Genomic DNA, 18765 nt, shown 5'->3' with positions numbered 1-18765 from the left:
GCTCTTACGTCACCCCTCCCATCTCGATGTTCAGCTACAATGTTTGCCTACGTTGGTACCCTTCGGAACCAAACATGTATGGAATCAATTTTGAGTCAAATAGTTAGAATGCTTTTAAAACATCAAGCAAAAAAGTATAAACCAAAGTAACAATATAAAATAAATATATTTGCAATCAAATTATTTGTGTAATTGTGTAAAATATCTTTGAAAACATTTTGTTTCTGCATCTTTCTCAATTTTGTTTGATGCCATTTTCATTGGTTATGATTCCAGCCTTCTCATTTGTGCACACTGACTTTTTGCTTACAGCTTTGGCACAATGTAACAAGTGGGTGGGATTTCCATGGATGCATACCCATTGGCTAATTTATGTTTGACAGACAGCTAAGCTTGGAGCCTTCTCCAGAAATTGTTGTGGTTGTTGTGTTGTGGTACCTTTATAGTTCATTATCATTATATTTACAATATCAATCTTTCACAGGCCTGTCACTAAAGTTACTATACTGACTTATTGTTCAATATATGAAATCTAGAAGTATTTAGAAGGTTGAATAACTAACTTCTAATTATCTAACTTCTATGGCTAATTATTAGTTAATTCTGCTATTTATTTGTTGCAGTTCATGTCTTTTGAATGCATTTGTCTATTTAAAAATGTTTTACTGGGGTTATCTTGCATTACTGTCATTGCATAAAGTAATTTAAATTTTATTGTTTATCTCAGTATATCTCTGAAGAAGTGTAACATGTTTCAAAATTTGTTATTGTGACAGGCCTAATATTGAATGGAATGTGCCAAAACATGCTTCTAAAAGTTGTAGTTAAAGTATTGTTCAAAACATGAATGGGCTATGAAATTAACCACCAAAGTGCAGAGAATATATTATTTTAATTTTATACCCTGATTTGGACAATTACATTTGACATTTTCTGTCTCTTTTTAGTGTTTAATTATAGAAGTTAGAGATATGCTTGTTATTCTAAATTGGTTATAAAACCTCTACACAAATTTTAGCTGTAAAAAATACTAGTATTATCTTTTACCAACATCAGTCTGGTTCTATCATCCCCAGGTGTTCACAACCATCTTTACAGCAGAGATGGTGCTAAAGCTGATTGCACTGGACCCTTACTACTACTTTCAACAGGGCTGGAATATTTTCGATGGGATCATTGTATGCCTCAGTCTGATGGAGCTGGGACTGTCCAATGTAGAAGGGTTGTCTGTGCTGCGCTCCTTTAGATTGGTGAGAAAAATTATATTTATTGTCTGTGCACTTTGTTTTTTATAACATTTGAGCTACACACAGAGTAGAATAATGATACATCCCTTTATGGATATTAATTATTTAGTAGAGTTTACTAGTGCTAGAGAATGTAGCAAAGATTTTTTTACAATATGATTCAAACGGGGTTACAGGGATCTTAATACACTTTTTCCTTTTAATTGCTCTGCCCTGTTTGTTCTACAGATCATGTTGTACTGTACAAAATTTAATCAGGCGCAGGAGACCCTCAGTTAACATTTCTAAAATATCTGTTATCCAACTAAAAGTCCTAGTAAAAGTGTTTCAATAACTCTTTTTCTGTTCAGTTACGTGTCTTCAAGCTGGCGAAGTCCTGGCCCACCCTGAACACTCTCATTAAGATCATTGGGAACTCTGTGGGCGCTTTGGGGAACCTGACTTTGGTACTGGCCATCATCGTCTTTATCTTCGCAGTGGTGGGGATGCAGCTTTTTGGGAAGAACTACCAGGACTGTGTGTGTAAAATCTCCTTTGACTGTCAGTTACCCCGCTGGCACATGAAGGACTTTTTCCACTCCTTCCTCATTGTGTTTCGGGTGCTGTGTGGAGAGTGGATTGAGACCATGTGGGACTGTATGGAGGTGGCAGGACAGCCCCTCTGCATCCTGGTCTTCATGTTGGTCATGGTCATTGGAAACCTGGTGGTATGTGACAAATCTGATGTATGTATACTGTAGTAGGGGGTGGGATATTCCCAAAAATTATAATGACAATTTTCTTGGAGCCAGTTAATTCATGTAAATGTATATATTTATGTTTATGAGGTAACTTAAGTCTGACTAAATATGCAGGTAAAGGACACACACCTCATATTAAAGGTCAGATCCTTCACAATTCACTCACTGAGATGCACACAGGTTGCATTAGCACTGATAAATGATTTTAGGTAGTGAGGATTCAGACCAGAGTGAGTCTTTTTAAGTTAAAACCACCTGGGAACCCAAAATACAAGGAGGAGGAGATCATATTTTATTATTATTATTATTGTTATTCTTATTATTCTTGTTATTATAATAAACACTATGCCATGTTGGCTTGCTAATTGTACATGATAGCTATTAACAATTAGTTGACCAGACCTGGGTCATGTCTGGGACCTTTGAACCATCTGCTGCCTAAGTAATATGTGTTTATGTGCGTTATCTACACTACAGCCTGAGAAACACAGAGAGCCTCCTGTTTCTGTACAGTAGTTCCGGTTTTATCCACAACTAATGAGCTAAGCCTTATGAGTGATATTGTGACCCAACGGAGTACTATAAAGGATCAACCAAGGCCACTGTGTATTTACTGTGCACTGCAGTAAATCTTACTTAGAAAATCTCCTGACAGACTATAGATAGTATTTATAGTATATTTGTGTCCTCTTATGGAGATTTGCTGCCCAGCTGTGTGCTGTAAGCTAGTGTTAATAAGACCAGGAAATGAAATCCCGGAAGGAATTTATATACATATTATACATACTATTTTATTATAAACTCTTATTAGCTCTGTTATTTTTTAAGTAATATTTTTTGTTCAAGCTACATCGAGACAGCTAATATTATAATGCACAATGTTCAATACGGATAAAAATACTGACAAATAATTTTAAAGTAAATATTTAGTTTTTTGGACCCAGCATGCATGCGGCATATATATCTACATAAAATTATAATTTTGTTCAATTTGTGGCTATATATATATATTGCATCATATTTTGGATACAAACCACTTACCAGTGTAGTTATTCCTGTATTATTGAACAATTTTAGATTTACATTTCATTAGTTTAGTTTAGGATCACTGAATCATTGGATACACTGTAGCACTGAGAAGGTCTAACAGGTCATAGTTCAAAGGTCAGAACCACCTCCAGCTAATTGTCCTATTAGAAAAGTGATGTCATGACATCACCTTTTGTGGTACATGTCATGTGAATTGTGCAAAAGCCGTTTACATAAGGATTATCCATGACGCTTAGGGGCAACAAGGTCAAAGGGCATTCATCATTAATCATCCGCTCATGTTCTCTTCTCTGACTGTGCACACAGAGCTTTAAGCTTGTGGTCCAATCACTGCATGTTTGAACACTTCACTGCAGCACTTGAAGCCGTATGTGATGATGCACGATATCATCCGGACTGAACAATACCGGATTTGTATTTGTTGACAAAATATGTAGAGTCTTATCATGTCGTGCTATTTAATCCTCAAGTCACTGAGCTGTATTAGTCTGTCAATAACACCTTCTAGATACAGTGTAGACATTGTATGCCCTGTAAATGTAAATATGAGTCACATTTCAGCATAGCTAAACATTTAGTTTTTGGTCAGAAAATGGCTATTGCATTACTGTTTTAATTTACCTGAAATTATTAGCCAAAGTCTGCAAGATTATTTACAGTCAAATAAAAATGCACTTTTTATGGTCAGCAAATACCTGGTAATGGAATGTCTTTGGTGGAGAACTAAATCTTAAAGGGGCTGTGTATAAAACTTGCAAAGACCTCTACAGGCGGCTAGCACTCATGCCTCACAGCAAGAAGGTTCTGGGTTTGATCCCCGGGTTGCCCGGGCCTTTCTGTGTGGAGTTTGCCTGTTTCTCCCTGTTTCTGGATAGGTTTTCCCCATCAACCCAAAACATGCTACATAGGTCTCCATAAACAGTTGATAGAATTAATTATTTTTTTATTAAATACAATTAATAATAATAATTGGCATGGTGGCTGTGCCTCTGTCAGTGTACCCGGGGCAGCTGTGGCTGAAATAGTGGCTTACCATCACCAGGGTATAGAGTGAATGAATAATGCTGAATAATGCTCTGTAAAGTGTCTTTGGGGACAGAAAATGTCTGTGAAATCGCTATATAAATATAGACTTATTTACTTACACCTTATAACTAACATCTTAATGTTTTAACAGGTTCTGAATCTTTTCCTGGCCCTGTTGCTCAGCTCATTCAGCTCAGATAACCTCTCGGCCCCGGACGAAGACGGAGACTTGAACAATATTCAACTGGCCATCGCCCGCATCCACAGCGGAGTCACCTGGCTCTTCAGGAGTCTGCTGAACCTGCGCAACCGTGGATTAAAAGGCACTAAAACCAAGGAAACCTGCTCAGGGAACAAACTGGTTGGGAATCACTTGGATTGTAATGGGGGAGTCATCAGTCGGTTTGGAGAGAAGTATATAATCACAGAGGAGGACAGTTACATGACCAACCCAAACCTGACCATTGTGGTCCCGATAGCTCCTGGAGAGTCTGACGGGGAGCTGGAGGAAGAGGACATCACTGACTCCTCAGAAGATGAAGAAAACAAACTGGTCAGTGCTCCACTTTACTTTCTTTATCTTAGTTCGTTGTCCATCCAGCACACATTATTATATTTGGTTATAGTTATAAGAAAAGTCATTGTAAATGATAAAATCCAACAGAGCCCATTAAAATCCCATTATTTAGTCCTTTCTTGTAAAATGCAATAAGATAAATATTGATATGTGGTTCTATTAAAACATATTTCATATTCATTGCCCTCGCAATGTTTAGAAAAATATTTATCATGATTTTCATATTTACATACATTAGATCATATTTTTTCAAAGATATCTTACGTCTGAAGAGGGGTTGATTCAACTAAATTGTGACTGCACTCTGACCAAATATATAAGAAGATCACTGAAATTGACAACCATGAGCCTCTGTAATCTCAAATAGGGATTAACAAAATACATCTTTATTACAGTTTCTTTATTCTCTCTAGTCAACCTAAGGGAAAGTACTGTACTATACAGCAGTGTATAATACCTTGCTCTGACCTGACTGTGTCCTGAATGTGAAAGAGCATGTCGGGGTTTGTTGGTGCGGGTGGCTCAGTCTTTGGCTGCTCACAGCTGTCGTCCAGATGTGGAGCGAGGCCCAGCGCACAGATTATAGAGGCATAAAGTGAGGAGCACAGTCTGGTACACACTGGTCATTTAGCCCGGTACACCCACACAGTATTAGAAACATGGAAACAAGTGTGTGTGTTCAAATTTATTCAAATAAATCAATACTACTAATTAACAAAGGTATAGGTAATGTATGCATCAGTAAGTACAAAACCTTATCAGTTTAGTGGTTGCACACTGAAACATGTGGTAATCTCATTTTAATTTTATGAATGCTCTTGGATTAAACCACAGTACATACCATTTTATAGGATTGAGGCTGAATTGCTGTCCTTTGAACTTGACTAAATATGCTGCTATTACCTGATACAAAATCTCATCAGATTTGTAGAATTGTTTTTTTTTTCACTGTTCATGGACTAGGCACAGTGTGGGGCGAGATCTGAAGTAAAAATTTATGTTTGTAATGCAATATTACTGTTTTCAGGAAAAGATCAGCCTGTCTGAAGGCAGCACAGTGGACTTGAGAAAACCTGGAGAAGAGCAGGACAACTTGTCAGAGCTTGGAGAGGACAGTATGGACCCAGAGGAGTGTTTTCCTGAAGGTTTGTGAAATTTAATCTACAACTGTTTATCAAATTGTGATACGGTGTCTGGTGGTACGTGAAGCTATTCATTATTAAGTTATCCATAGTTTATTTATGTTTTCAACAGATTTAGTCAGAGTTTAAGGCTATTTAGCTCTGTTTAGCCCTCTGATGGTACTTGAAAAGCCATATCTTATCTTGGTACTTGGTGTGAAACATTTGAAAACCACACATCTACACAGGTCAATATTAGTCCTGAGTGCTGTAAACGTAACGTTGATGAACACTGTAAAACTATGATCTCCTTAGAGCAGTTCTAAGTGTGACGAATATGTTTTTACAGTATGTGTCCGTCACTGTGAGTGCTGCCGTATTGACGTAACTCGAGGCCTGGCTCAGGTGTGGTGGCGCCTGAGGAAAACCTGTTACCAAATTGTGGAGCACAGCTGGTTTGAGACATTTATCATCTTCATGATTCTTCTGAGCAGTGGGGCCTTGGTAAGATTTAGATCTGTAGACTTTAAGGTGCGGATTAGGTGCAGATTTTATGACTTTAACATGTGTGTTTGCTCCCACAGGCTTTTGAAGACATCTACATCGAGCAGAGAAAGGTTGTAAAAGTTGTGCTGGAATACGCAGACAAGGTGTTCTCTTATATCTTTGTGCTGGAGATGTTCCTCAAATGGATCGCTTACGGCTTCAAGAAATACTTCACCAACTACTGGTGTTGGCTGGACTTTCTCATTGTGGATGTAAGTTTTCTATCAATATCTTTATATGCTCAAGCTGTCAACAGGAACACTCTCTTGTTATGGATCTTGAGTTTCTTGTCCAATCCCACTCAACTGTAAGAGGCTGCTTGACAGCTTGGTGTGGTACAGTATGTTGTTATGTTGTGATGAGTGTGTGTGTGTGTGTGGCTGCATAAACTAAAGCCAGAGGCGTACTTGACTCCTGTGATTTCACCTGCGTTTACACAGATTGCCACTGACCGCTCTATTGTTAGGGTAAGTCATAGTTAGCCGGTCTCAGGTGAGTAGACTCTGGGACTAGAAACATTAGGAAACATCTGCATCACAAATGCTGTGTTTCTTCACTTGTAAGCACTTTCTGATATTAAAAGCCACTCTCTTGTAGCTAAAATGTGTTCTTTTATTACTTATTAGTTAATATTGTTTAATATATTTTCCTACATGGCTTGGCTTTTATATCAGAAACTAATGTGGTGCACTGTTGAAGCTTATCTACAGAAGATAATGGAAAATTAAGATATTTGGACAGGACTTGTTGATCATTTGTGGACTTTGGGACATTGGAATAAGAGACACAGGGTTCTTGTCTTCTTTTTAATAAAATATGTTATCACTTTTTGTGTAAGAACAACAACAAAACATATCTTCTATAGATATATTTATTGGTCAAAAACATCTTTAAATTGACTTTTATAAAGAAAACCAAAATCGCTCTAAAGAATGTATTAATTCAAATGAACAGAAATTGGAAACATATCTGGCAATACACTCCAGATTCTTTATAAAACTCACTCTATTTGATATATATACATATGTACTGTATGTATATATAGAGTATGTGTTTATGGACTCTGTGTGCATAAGGGCATACTGGTCTGTACTCATCATCACTCCTGACACAACTCTGGTTCTTCAGTAAATATCATACCATTTCAGGATCATTCAGAAAACCATTCTGTCTCCTTCAATGTAGAATAGAGTGGAAATCTAAATTTACTGAAAAAAAACAAAAAAACAAAAATGCAACAACCCACAATTAAAATGAACTAAATTTAAACTTCAAATTAAAGTTTAAAAGTATAATGAAAAAAAAATTTGGGATTGTTTATTTTACTGATTTTCTGCACATTGACATTGTATATCTGTACTGAATGGTTTAATTATAACTCACTATGTACTGTCTGTTTTGGGCAGGTGTCTCTGATAAGCCTCGTGGCCAATTCTCTGGGATATTCAGACTTTGCTGCCATCAAGTCTCTAAGGACACTTCGAGCTTTGAGACCGCTAAGGGCACTGTCCAGATTTGAGGGAATGAGAGTGAGTCCACAGTAATTACATTATGCTGAACTGGTACTGTGCAATTATTTTGATTTTAATCAAATCCCGACTTCACAGTTACAGATTGCAAGATTTTTTTAATCAACATGATCTATCAACTAATCCTTCAGCACTAGAAGCATGTAGAAGACTTGAAATCTTTGAGAACTAAATTTTATTTTGTGGAGTTAATTGGCACTTAACTGAAGTCTGTTTTGTTCATGTTTATGAACCTGAACTTAAAGCCAAACTAAATAAAACAAAATCAAATCAAATGTAATAAATGTTTTACCACTTCACACAGCTATGTTTAACTAATTGGTGTTTAGTTTGTTTTCAGAATACAGTATAGTTTAAGCTGTATGTTCTGTGTTCTGTATTATTAATCAAACATTACATTCATAACACGAATTACTTGCTGCTCTCTGGTTTCAGGTGGTTGTGAATGCTCTCATTGGTGCCATCCCCTCCATCATGAATGTGCTGCTGGTGTGTCTCATCTTCTGGCTCATCTTCAGCATTATGGGTGTTAACCTTTTCGCAGGAAAGTTTGGCAAATGTGTGAACAGAACAGGCTTCACCCACAGCCTCACTTTGGTCAACAACAAGTCACAGTGCATCTCCATCAATGACACACAGTTTTACTGGACCACAGTTAAAGTCAACTTTGACAATGTGGGGCTTGGATATCTCTCACTTCTACAAGTGGTGAGCTCCTTTATGATCTAACTATTGACTAAGTTCAAGTTTACTGTGCACCCTTACTTTAATCACAACTGAAACAAGTGTTTTTTCCGTGGATTAATCTTTGCCTATCTCTAATTATGTCCATTTGCAGCAGCAAACACTAGACTATAGATTAAATGCACTTAAACAGGGCACTTACACTGCACTTGTACTTACTGCTGTGATTTCTGAGGCTATTTTAAGAAACTGATTCTGAGAAGCAGTTATTCGTTCAGCCATGTAAAGGGTTATAGTGGTTAATGCGTCTTTTTCTTTTTAAGGCTACATTCAAAGGGTGGATGGAAATCATGTATGCAGCTGTTGACTCCAGAGGAGTAAGTATTTTTGGTATTTTAAGTTTATTAGAGTGAATTTTTTATGAAGTAACTAAATCATGTCTTTCAGGTGGAGGAGCAACCAGTCAGAGAGATCAACCTCTACATGTACTTGTACTTTGTTGTCTTTATAGTTTTTGGCTCTTTCTTCACCCTTAATCTCTTCATTGGTGTCATTATTGACAACTTCAACCAACAGAAACGAAAGATAAGTATAGCTACACCTGCCAGTGTATTACATGAATTAAAATATGTCATCTTCTGGTTTCTTTAAAATAATATATTATTGTTATGATTATACTTAGGTGGGCAGGATATCTTTATGACTGAAGAACAGAAGAAGTACTATAATGCAATGAAGAAACTGGGATCTAAGAAGCCACAAAAACCAATACCAAGACCTGCGGTAAATGACATCATATAATCAAAAATTGTCTGATTTTTGTCAAGCTGGTATAAAAAATATGATTTATTGGAAAAAAAAGTTTTGATACCTGAGTGGTAATTGAGTGTTGTGAGAAAGCTATATAAAAAAGAAAGCTATATAAAAATGACTAGGCAATCCCAGCATGTAAAAATTATAAAAACGATTTTGCTCAAAGACAAAACATAACAATTAACACAGCATCTAAAGACGTATTATATAGGTACCGGTATCATAAACCAGGTATTATACTGTTATGCTCCAAAGTAAGAAATGGGATGAATATAAACAGATAGATATGTAAAATTACAAACCTTATGTTATATTTCAGAACATTGTCCAGGGCTTCTTCTTTGACCTAGTGTCCAAACAAGCCTTTGACATAATGATCATGATGCTGATTATCGTGAACATGGTGACGATGATGGTGGAGACGGATGAACAGTCACAGCGCACAGAGTCCATCCTTAACAACATCAATCTGGTCTTCATCGTCATCTTCACCTCTGAATGTCTTCTCAAGATCTTTGCCCTCCGATGTTACTTTTTCACTGTGGCATGGAACATCTTTGACTTTGTGGTCATTATTCTCTCTATTGTTGGTGAGTGAAGGTATAGTTTATATTATACAAAGGTGAAATACAGAGACATCAATAGGATTAATATTATTAGGAATACAAGTATAACGTTTTTTTTGCTCTCATTTTAGGCATTGTTCTGGCAGACATTATTGAGAAGTATTTTGTTTCCCCAACGTTATTTCGAGTCATCAGATTGGCCCGGATTGGCCGTGTTCTCCGTCTCATACGCGCAGCCAAAGGAATAAGGACTTTACTATTTGCCTTAATGATGTCTATGCCTGCACTCTTCAACATCGGCCTCCTGCTTTTCCTTGTTATGTTCATTTATGCGATTTTCGGTATGGCAAACTTTGCATATGTGAAAAAACAAGACGGGATTGATGACATGTTCAACTTTGAAACTTTTGGGAATAGTATGATTTGCCTGTTCCAGATCAGTACCTCTGCAGGCTGGGACAACCTGCTCAGCCCCATCTTGGCCAGCTTACCTGATGAGTGTGATGTGACCTTTGTGAACACTGGCACCAACACGAAGGGGAATTGTGGGAGCCCATCAGTGGGCATTGCTTTCTTTGTCAGCTACATCATCATTTCTTTTCTCATTGTGGTCAACATGTACATAGCCATCATTCTGGAAAACTTCAGTGTTGCGACAGAGGAGAGTACTGAGCCCCTCAGTGAGGATGACTTTGAGATGTTTTATGAGGTTTGGGAAAAGTTTGATTCTGAAGCATCACAATTCATTGAGTTTTCAAAGTTATCAAACTTTGCAGACAGTTTGTCAGAACCACTGCGCATAGCTAAGCCCAACAGGATCAAACTGATTGCCATGGACCTCCCTATGGTCAGTGGTGACCGCATTCACTGCCTGGACATCTTGTTTGCCTTCACAAAACGTGTTCTGGGGGAGTCAGGTGAAATGGATGCTCTTAAACAACAGATGGAGGAGAAATTCATGGCAACAAACCCCTCCAAAATTTCCCATGAACCGATTACTTCAACTCTGCGACGCAAAATGGAGGAGGTCTCTGCTATTGTCATCCAAAGATGTTACAGGAGACATTTGGTGCAGCGGCAGATGAAGCAGGCATCCTACCTCTACAGACAAATCAACTATGAGACTGTGGTGGACCTGGAGAATGCCCCAGAAACACAGGGACTAATCGCATCAATGATCCACCACTATGGGCCTGTCCCATTAGAGGATACAGAAAGAGAGACTACAATGTCCTCTCCACCCTCCTACAACAGTGTGACTAGATCAGACTCTCAAACTGAGCATGAAGGCTATGAGGAAACATTTCTCTAAAATTCAGAGGCCATAAAAATCATTTAGTTTTTTCTACTTTTTTAAAATGACATTCATATGTACCAGTGGTCAAAGTTTTAAAGTGAGGACAGTGCAAAAACAAGTTAGAGAAAAATATTGTCACTATAATAAAAATAAGCATTTGTAAAATGCACATGAAGTGGCCAAAATTTGGTGTAGCTATTAAAAAACTAAAGAGAAACTTTTTAAACTTAAAAATTTTCACAATTAGCACGAAGCTAAATTATTTTGCTTGTTAAGCAGATTTAAGTGATTCAATTACATAATTACTTGGGAATTATTTAGAAGCAAATAAAAACAAGCCTCCACAAGACCTTTTTTGTTGAGCCAGTGGAACAGAGAATAGATTTTATTGCTCACAACAAATTACTATTAAAAATGATCCTCTATAAATGTAATTTACTACTGCTATAACTATAAGTATGTCAATTATGTGCCTGATTTTTATTGTAGTCCGCACAGTCTGAAACTTTTTAACCGGTTAGAAAAGCAAATGTGCACTTACTGTGCAAAAACCTCAGAGCTCATTTTGTAATTAACTATAAGGACATTATATGTGTAAATTATTTATATTTTTTGTAACATAATTTATAGACAATATAACACTAAGTTGTTGGGAGAAATTGCCATACACGGTTGTTTTTTGAATCAACAAACTGCATTTAAAACCTGATTGTCTGTAACACAGTTAGGTCTAGCAATATTAAATAGCAATAAAAGTGTTTCCATATTTGTTTTTGTGATTTACTACTCAATTAGAAGTATTTGAGGTCTTGCTGTGCACACAGAGGCTGATTTGACCTCACTGGTCAGACAGTGGCAGTTAAATCTGTCTGTTTGAGTGTAAAACATGGCAGAAGTGCACACTTTCCATTACTGTCGTGTTGTCCTTGTTACAGTGTAACCCTTGAAACACAAACTCATTGCAATCAAACATTTCAAGTATATTTCATATATCTTTTTTTTTCATAAAAACTGAAAGGACAAGGTGTACAAAGAATGTAACAGAATATATTAAAAGTTACAAAGTCCTAACAACCAAAGACAGCATTACATGTAATAAAGTTTAAGATAATATTTTGGATCAAATATTGTTTTTTAGAACAGCTTTGATGACTTTCACAAGCTGGTAAAAAAAAAATAAAAAAATCAAGGGTGCCAATTTGGATTTGGTCCCAGAGAGATTTCCTCTGGTTGTTGGGGTGGTCAAATCCAACTCAGAGCAGCTGGGATAGAGGGATAATCTGTGTGTAAAAAATCACTTGTTTTAATTACACACTCACAGACTGCACTCAGTATCTCAGTATCTCTTTCTGCCTTTCTCCTCATGTATGTACTTCCTATAGAGCACTGTCAGTATTCTTGTGCACATTGACACAATGCATAATTATACTATGCTTTAGAAAAATAGGAAAGGATTAACAACATTACAAAATGGCCGAAAATGCCTTTAATAGATGTGACTTGTTAATTGATCAGATTTTTTTTAAGCATTTCAACATGTGGCAGAGATTAAAGCATCAACAGAGAGAGAAAACATTTTTAAAGATTAAAAAAGCACTATGTCTAATTACAAAATGGCTCACAGTAAATAATAAAATAAGTCCTCTACATCATAGAACTGATGCATTCGAGTATTGGACTATTTAGTGCTATCGTACAAAGAATTCTCATTTTATAATTTGGCAAACATTTCATTTATTGCTTTCTGTTTTAGTGCTGAAAAAAAAACAAGAACAATATAGCCTGTATTTAGTAATTTATTATACAGACATTACGAGGATTTGAACATTACAGGATTTTTTTTTTTTTTCATTATAAATCAGGCATATTATAGAAGTAATTTTAGGGTGTTGTGCTAATCATTGACTGATGACGATGTAGAGTGTTTTACCCATGATGACTGTCCAGATGGTGCAGTCTAATTGCATTACTTTTAATAAGATTGTGTTTGAAAGAAAAATACTGCTATCTGCAGGATCCGTGTGATATTGCAACAAAAAGCCTTACCACATTGTTGCCATACAGACGGACCTATGATTTTTGCTCGTAGATCTGCTCAAGATCATACATCTTTATGCTGTCCTAGATTCGTAAAGCCTCGTTTCGATAATACCGTATTAGTTTACTATAAAACGATGTACTCGTTTGTTGAATTCTTACTTTTTATTGTCCCGATAGATGGCGCGGCTTCCGCTCTCCCTAAATTTATAATATCCCGCCTTCCTCGGTTTGTCCCGTACAACTAATGCAACGCCACACAAACAAACCCGAGCCTGTGCAGCCGGTGCTGCAGCCGAGACTGTATGAGTACAGCGCGTTTCAGGAAGAAGTTGGCGCCTGAAGCTGCGTATGCAGCTAGCTAAAATGCTAACCGCGAGTATGCAAAACAGTCTCTTTTAACAATATTTACTCACACGGTTCCTCTGGGTTTCCAAAATGAATGATATGGGTATGTATGCGTCGCCGTAGAATGACAAATGTGTATTTTTTTTGTCAACGGCACTGCTAATAACACGGCTAAAGCAAATACTAGCAAAACTCACTAGGCCTCGACTAATCTCTGGAACAAAACTGGTTTTCTTTGCTGTCAGCAGACGGTGTCCTCATCCTGACACTTTTTATGCCCTAACTCTTCCAAATGTTTATATGATATATTACGGAATTATTATCAATTATTAATCATATTTTACTACTTTGAGTTTGGCAGCCCTTTTGTGTATCTACATCTTTTATTGGTTAATATCTTAAGCGTCTGTAGCCTACGTAATTACTAATGTAAGATATCGGGTTTATTTGAATGCAGTTGACACAGAGCTAGAAGCACCTTCGTAATATGGACAGGTAAGTTGAAGTACAGTTTGAATGTCAAAGTGTCTCTGTTTAGAGTTGAGTGTGCCCCTGTCCTCCCTGGCTCTTCTGGTGCCTCCTCTGCGGTTGATGTCCGCGGTGATGTGGGAGGTGGTGCGGCAGAGGAACACGCAGCACTACGGGAGACTGGAGGAGTTTGTCTCCACTGTGACAGAGGCGGTGCCGGAGTTGATGAGCGAAAGGGAGGGGAGGCTGTTGTCTCTTGGGCTGAGGGCCAGAGTGAGTGCCAGATGATATATTATTATTATTATGATTATTAGGAATTTATACAAGAGCAAGAAGAAGAAGTTGTCATCTTGACATCCCTATTTCTGATAGATTTAGATGATTTTATTAGATATGAATTGTGAAAGAAATGTTTTTTGTTTCATAGACGACGCTTGAACTGCTCCGCTCTGAGCACCCTGAAGACCTGAAGGCTGTTGAGACGCATCTCAACAGGATCAGAGCATCTTACATTGAGGAGGTTTGATTCTGTTGGTCTCAAAGACATTTTAAACTTCTATGTCATGCAAAATACTATTGTGTCTCTACTAATTTAGACAAATGACCATGTGATTGATGCTCCAGAAGCCAACTTTATGAAACTGGTCCAAGGGCTCATTGAAGACACTGATGGCAGAGAGCATTTCCTCAAGGTAAGATTGTATCTAGTGTGTGTGTGTGTGTGTGTGTGTGTGTGCGTGTGTGTATGTATCAAAGAGTGTTCATTAAAGATGTTCCTAACAGAACGTGTTTCCTGTGGAGTACGGCCCTGATTTCGACACAGCACTTGAAACGCTGGTTTGTGAATTCTTTACCAGACTGGAAGAACTGCTGCCAATACCAGATTTTAAACAGGTATGTTGATTGATATGCTTTACATTTGAAATGGTTTTCAATTTTATAACAATTTCTTCACACTTCATGGGATAGACTGCTTCTTGGATCAGTGCTGCCCCCTCTGTCCTTGAGGAGTACATGCAGTGTGTCTCAAATGGAGAGGACCTCAAATTTCTTCTGCAAAACAAGCAGTGTCATGGCAAGATGGTGAAGACTAGTGTTGGTATGCATGTGATATTTTCTTGAAGTATTTGATAAAGTAAATATATATTTTTGCACAATATTGAAAAGGATTAACTAAATCTCGCCTTGCAGCTCCTTTTCCATCAGAGGACCTCCTGATTCCTTCGCTCTCTCTGCCCCCATCACTAGAAGTAGCTATTGCTTCACATCCAAGTGCTTGTGACGATGACAACAATGTACCTGAGATTGTCATGTTTGATGAAGAACTTTCCACAAACCCATCCACATCAAATGACTTCCCTGAATCCCCCAAAAGGTCGGACATTCCTTTATCTCCTCATCAATCTCAGCAACCTGGTCTGCACAAATGCCCTGAGTGTAATAAATCCTTTAAGCACCATTCTGTTCTGATTGAGCACCAGAGAGTTCACAGCGGTCTGCAGCCATACAACTGCTCTGAATGTGGCCGAGCTTTTAGAACTGCCACTCTCCTTGCAGGGCACCGGCTACGCAAGTGCAGAAATGCAGCTTATGTTTGTATTAAGTGTGGAAATAGTTTTCCAACGTCACTAGAGAAGTTTAGACACCACTGTCCCAAACACAGTCGACGATATGATTGTGGACAATGTGGGAAAAGTTTTCAGAAGTCAAGCACTTTGAAGGATCACTTGCTCACACATGTGCAGAGCCGCTTCTTCAAGTGTAGCCACTGTGGAGCTGGCTTCTCAGGGATAGGGGACCTCAAGTATCACCAACAGGTGGATCACGACAAGCCTTATGAATGTAAGCAATGTGGCAAGAGCTTCATCTCCTCCAAGAGTCTTTCTAAACACGAACAACGGCATGAACAAGTAGGTGAATTAGATACAGTGATGCTAATGAGTGGAGGGAAACACGGCAAACGTTGCTCTACTCATTGCACATCAGTGTCTTTTTCTCGGAAAACTGTCAAAGCTGTTTATCAGCGTGGCCGTGTTACACACAACTGTCCACTGTGTGGCAGGAGCTTCAAATATCGCTTTGAGTTTCTGGAGCACCAGAGGTTTCACACAGCAGTAAAGCCATACAAATGTTCACAATGTGGTAAAGCTTTCAGAACTGAGGCACACCTGTCAGGACACAGGAAGAGGAAGTGTAAAAATGCAGCTCATATTTGCACTAAATGTGGCTGCCAGTTTAGGTCTCTACATGATCGAGTGCGGCACCAGTGTGTTCAGCTGCTCACAAAGTACGAATGTTCTCACTGTGGAAAGACATTCAAGATGGCACACTTACTAAGGAACCATCAGTTGAATGAACACCAGCTCCCCTATAGCCCCAACCACCGCTTCCGGTGTAGGTACTGTGATGAGACCTTCCCTGGGATCAGTGAGCTCAAGTACCACCAGAGGGTAGACCATGAGAAGCCATACCAGTGCCAGGAGTGTGGCAAGTGTTTCCTGTCCGAGAAATGCCTCAACAACCATGAGCTGCGGCACAGTGATGAGCGCCCAGAGAACTGTGTGGTCTGTGGGCGGGGCTTTAGAAACCGCTATGATTTAAAACAACACATGCGTACTCACACAGGGGAGCGGCCCTACCAGTGCTCTCAGTGCTCTCAGTGCTTCTCTACGGCCGGGGGTCTGAGGAGCCACAGCCGCGTGCACAGCGGGGAGAAGCCCCACACCTGCCCTGATTGTGGGAAGGCCTTCTCTCAGATGGGGGCCATGCGCACACACAGACTCACACACACAGGAGAGAGGCCCTTTAAGTGCACTGTGTGTGGAAAAGGCTTCACTATGGCTCACAAAGTGACAGTTCACATGCGTGTCCACACGGGGGAGCGCCCCTACGTCTGTTCTCAGTGCGGGAAGGCCTTCTCAGATGGAAGTGTCCTGAAACAGCATATGCTCAATCACTCTGGTGTCCGGCCATACCACTGCCAGCTCTGCCCCAAGACCTACACTTGTCTGCATCACCTGAGGAGACACCTGAAGAGCCACTCCAACATGGCCTGAGAAATTACTCAAAATGTTACACTGACTCAAATAGGCCACAAGAAATACCATGCTGTGTTATTGTGGAGCTGCACAGACAGAAAAAAAGCACAAAAGAACAAGGGAGAATAATCTACCTGCTTTGTGATGAAGGACATTATACATTTTGTGTGATGCTGTTAATATTGATAAATATATTTTTGAATTTAAGTTATTCTTGTCTGGTTTCTTTTCAAATTGTTAAACAAGACTCATTTTCAAGTCAAGGCACAAAGTACTTTCTTTGCAATTTCTGTAAAGTGTTCTGAACAGAAGGTGTCACATATATATGAAGTATATGAAGTACTGAAGTTGAAGTGAGTTTGAAGGTGCCATGCATTTGACCCTCCATGACTTGAGCCAATGCGAATCAAATGTACAGGAAGGTCATCTCATTTCCCCTCATCATTTAGATGTCCCCCGTTCATTTAGCAATTTTCCTGTTTTTTGTTAGTGTTTTGTTTTTGTTTTTTTCAGTTATTGAGAAAGAATTTACAATTTTCCCTTTGAATCTAAGTCCTTTCATCTTTAGCATTTTGACCTGTTTTGCTCTTTTTGCTGCAGTGGCTACTCTTTGATACACTGTCTTTCAGCTGAGGACCACCCTGCCATTCATATGTGAACCATCATTGCTTAGAGCCCAGTGCAGTGATCTCATAGTGATGCATACTGCTCCATATGTACACAGATAACACTAAAAGCTTATTTTTCAAGGCATTTCATGTGCCATGTTTAGGTTTCATTTCATCTGTGTGTGAAATGCACCACACAGTAGTTGGTCTGTAAGAGGTATAGGATATTTCTTAGCAGTGGTCATGTTTACATGCACACCAAAAATGTGATCATTATCCGAATTCTAGAGATGTCAAATTATTGAACTGTCATATGAAAACATCTGGTGTGACGTTTCTGATTTCTTTCGTACTCTTCACACCAGTGTGGGTTTTGACAAGGAGAATTATGCAAAAATGGCAAACTACTGTAGCCAAGACAAATATGAAAGAGTTAAAGTAATTTCACATTGCCTTCTAAATGCAAATGTAACTAAGAGCAAATAATCAGATTTCTCTTGGGCAGGTAAACGCACTAAAACAAAAGAATCTGTTCTTATTGGATTTTTACTGGCCATGTAAATATACCCAAGTGAGTCACAGTGCGTTAAGACTCTTGATTGGTATTGTCCTTCATGTCTGTACAAATGCACTACTGGTTAAATTACTTCCTTTCTGATACAGAGGTTCTACTAGTCTTCACCTCTCTCTGTATCCTTTTCCTCTCCAACTTCTTGTGCCCAGCTTTTCTTGTGGCGTTTTCTTCTTTTTATCTGTTTACCAGGTACACAGAGAACCCCACCTGACTATTTTCAATGCAGTGAGTATAGCAAACCTATAATGATTGTGGTGAAAAGTGGAAACATGGCTGTGACTAATAATTTCCCCTTGAGTTTTATGAAGAAATGCATTCATAATGACGACTGGTATTGAGACATCTTGGTGCTAAACAGTGTTCAAATGCAAATGCTTGCAGCACACTTTATAGACAGATAGACATCTGCCAAGAATCCTGCAGATTTACTATGAGAGCCACTATTAAAAACAGATCATTGCCAGATGTCGCCCTTCTACTCCCCCTCCTCTTTCTC

At 38.5% G+C, this 18765-nt stretch overlaps 2 protein-coding genes across 4 annotated transcripts in view; both read left to right on the top strand.

Annotated features, from left to right (window-relative positions):
• The window catches only part of LOC110170382 (sodium channel protein type 4 subunit alpha-like), a 28795-nt gene extending 17026 nt beyond the window's left edge, over positions 1-11769 (top strand). Inside the window, exons 15-27 of the mRNA XM_055152096.1 lie at positions 1077-1250; positions 1598-1954; positions 4215-4616; positions 5668-5785; positions 6111-6265; positions 6346-6519; positions 7714-7836; positions 8272-8544; positions 8844-8897; positions 8968-9109; positions 9203-9303; positions 9653-9923; positions 10031-11769. Coding sequence (XP_055008071.1) covers positions 1077-1250; positions 1598-1954; positions 4215-4616; positions 5668-5785; positions 6111-6265; positions 6346-6519; positions 7714-7836; positions 8272-8544; positions 8844-8897; positions 8968-9109; positions 9203-9303; positions 9653-9923; positions 10031-11211 — 3525 coding nt within the window. The 3' untranslated portion in view covers positions 11212-11769. The remainder of the gene's footprint in view (positions 1-1076; positions 1251-1597; positions 1955-4214; positions 4617-5667; positions 5786-6110; positions 6266-6345; positions 6520-7713; positions 7837-8271; positions 8545-8843; positions 8898-8967; positions 9110-9202; positions 9304-9652; positions 9924-10030) is intronic.
• Positions 11770-13230: 1461 nt separating this feature from the next.
• LOC110170468 (zinc finger protein 420-like) lies at positions 13231-17294 on the top strand. 3 transcript variants are annotated; one of them, XM_055152098.1, is made up of 7 exons: positions 13231-13612; positions 14120-14322; positions 14477-14569; positions 14646-14741; positions 14833-14943; positions 15019-15148; positions 15241-17294. In XM_055152098.1, the coding sequence occupies exons 1-7, from the start codon at positions 13585-13587 to the stop codon at positions 17103-17105; spliced, it is 2526 nt and encodes an 841-aa protein (XP_055008073.1). In that variant the 5' UTR covers positions 13231-13584; the 3' UTR covers positions 17106-17294. The 3 variants fall into 3 exon arrangements, with proteins under 3 accessions (XP_055008073.1, XP_020791784.1, XP_020791783.1); XM_020936125.2 differs by having other exon boundaries at positions 13231-13684; XM_020936124.2 differs by having other exon boundaries at positions 13231-14322.
• Positions 17295-18765: the final 1471 nt, after the last annotated feature.

The sequence above is a fragment of the Boleophthalmus pectinirostris genome, unplaced genomic scaffold, assembly GCF_026225935.1.
Source record: "Boleophthalmus pectinirostris isolate CB_2022bp ecotype Guang Dong unplaced genomic scaffold, ASM2622593v1 HiC_scaffold_16, whole genome shotgun sequence".
Classification (NCBI taxonomy): Eukaryota; Metazoa; Chordata; class Actinopteri; order Gobiiformes; family Gobiidae; genus Boleophthalmus; species Boleophthalmus pectinirostris.
This window is presented reverse-complemented; position numbering and strand designations above follow the sequence as displayed.

Coding starts and splice junctions, on each gene's coding strand:
- LOC110170468 (XM_055152098.1), top strand. CDS start 13,585: ATGCAGCTAGCTAAAATGCTAACCGCGA. Junction 14,944..15,018: donor CAATACCAGATTTTAAACAG/GTATGTTGATTG, acceptor TTCATGGGATAG/ACTGCTTCTTGGATCAGTGC. Junction 15,149..15,240: donor GATGGTGAAGACTAGTGTTG/GTATGCATGTGA, acceptor CTCGCCTTGCAG/CTCCTTTTCCATCAGAGGAC.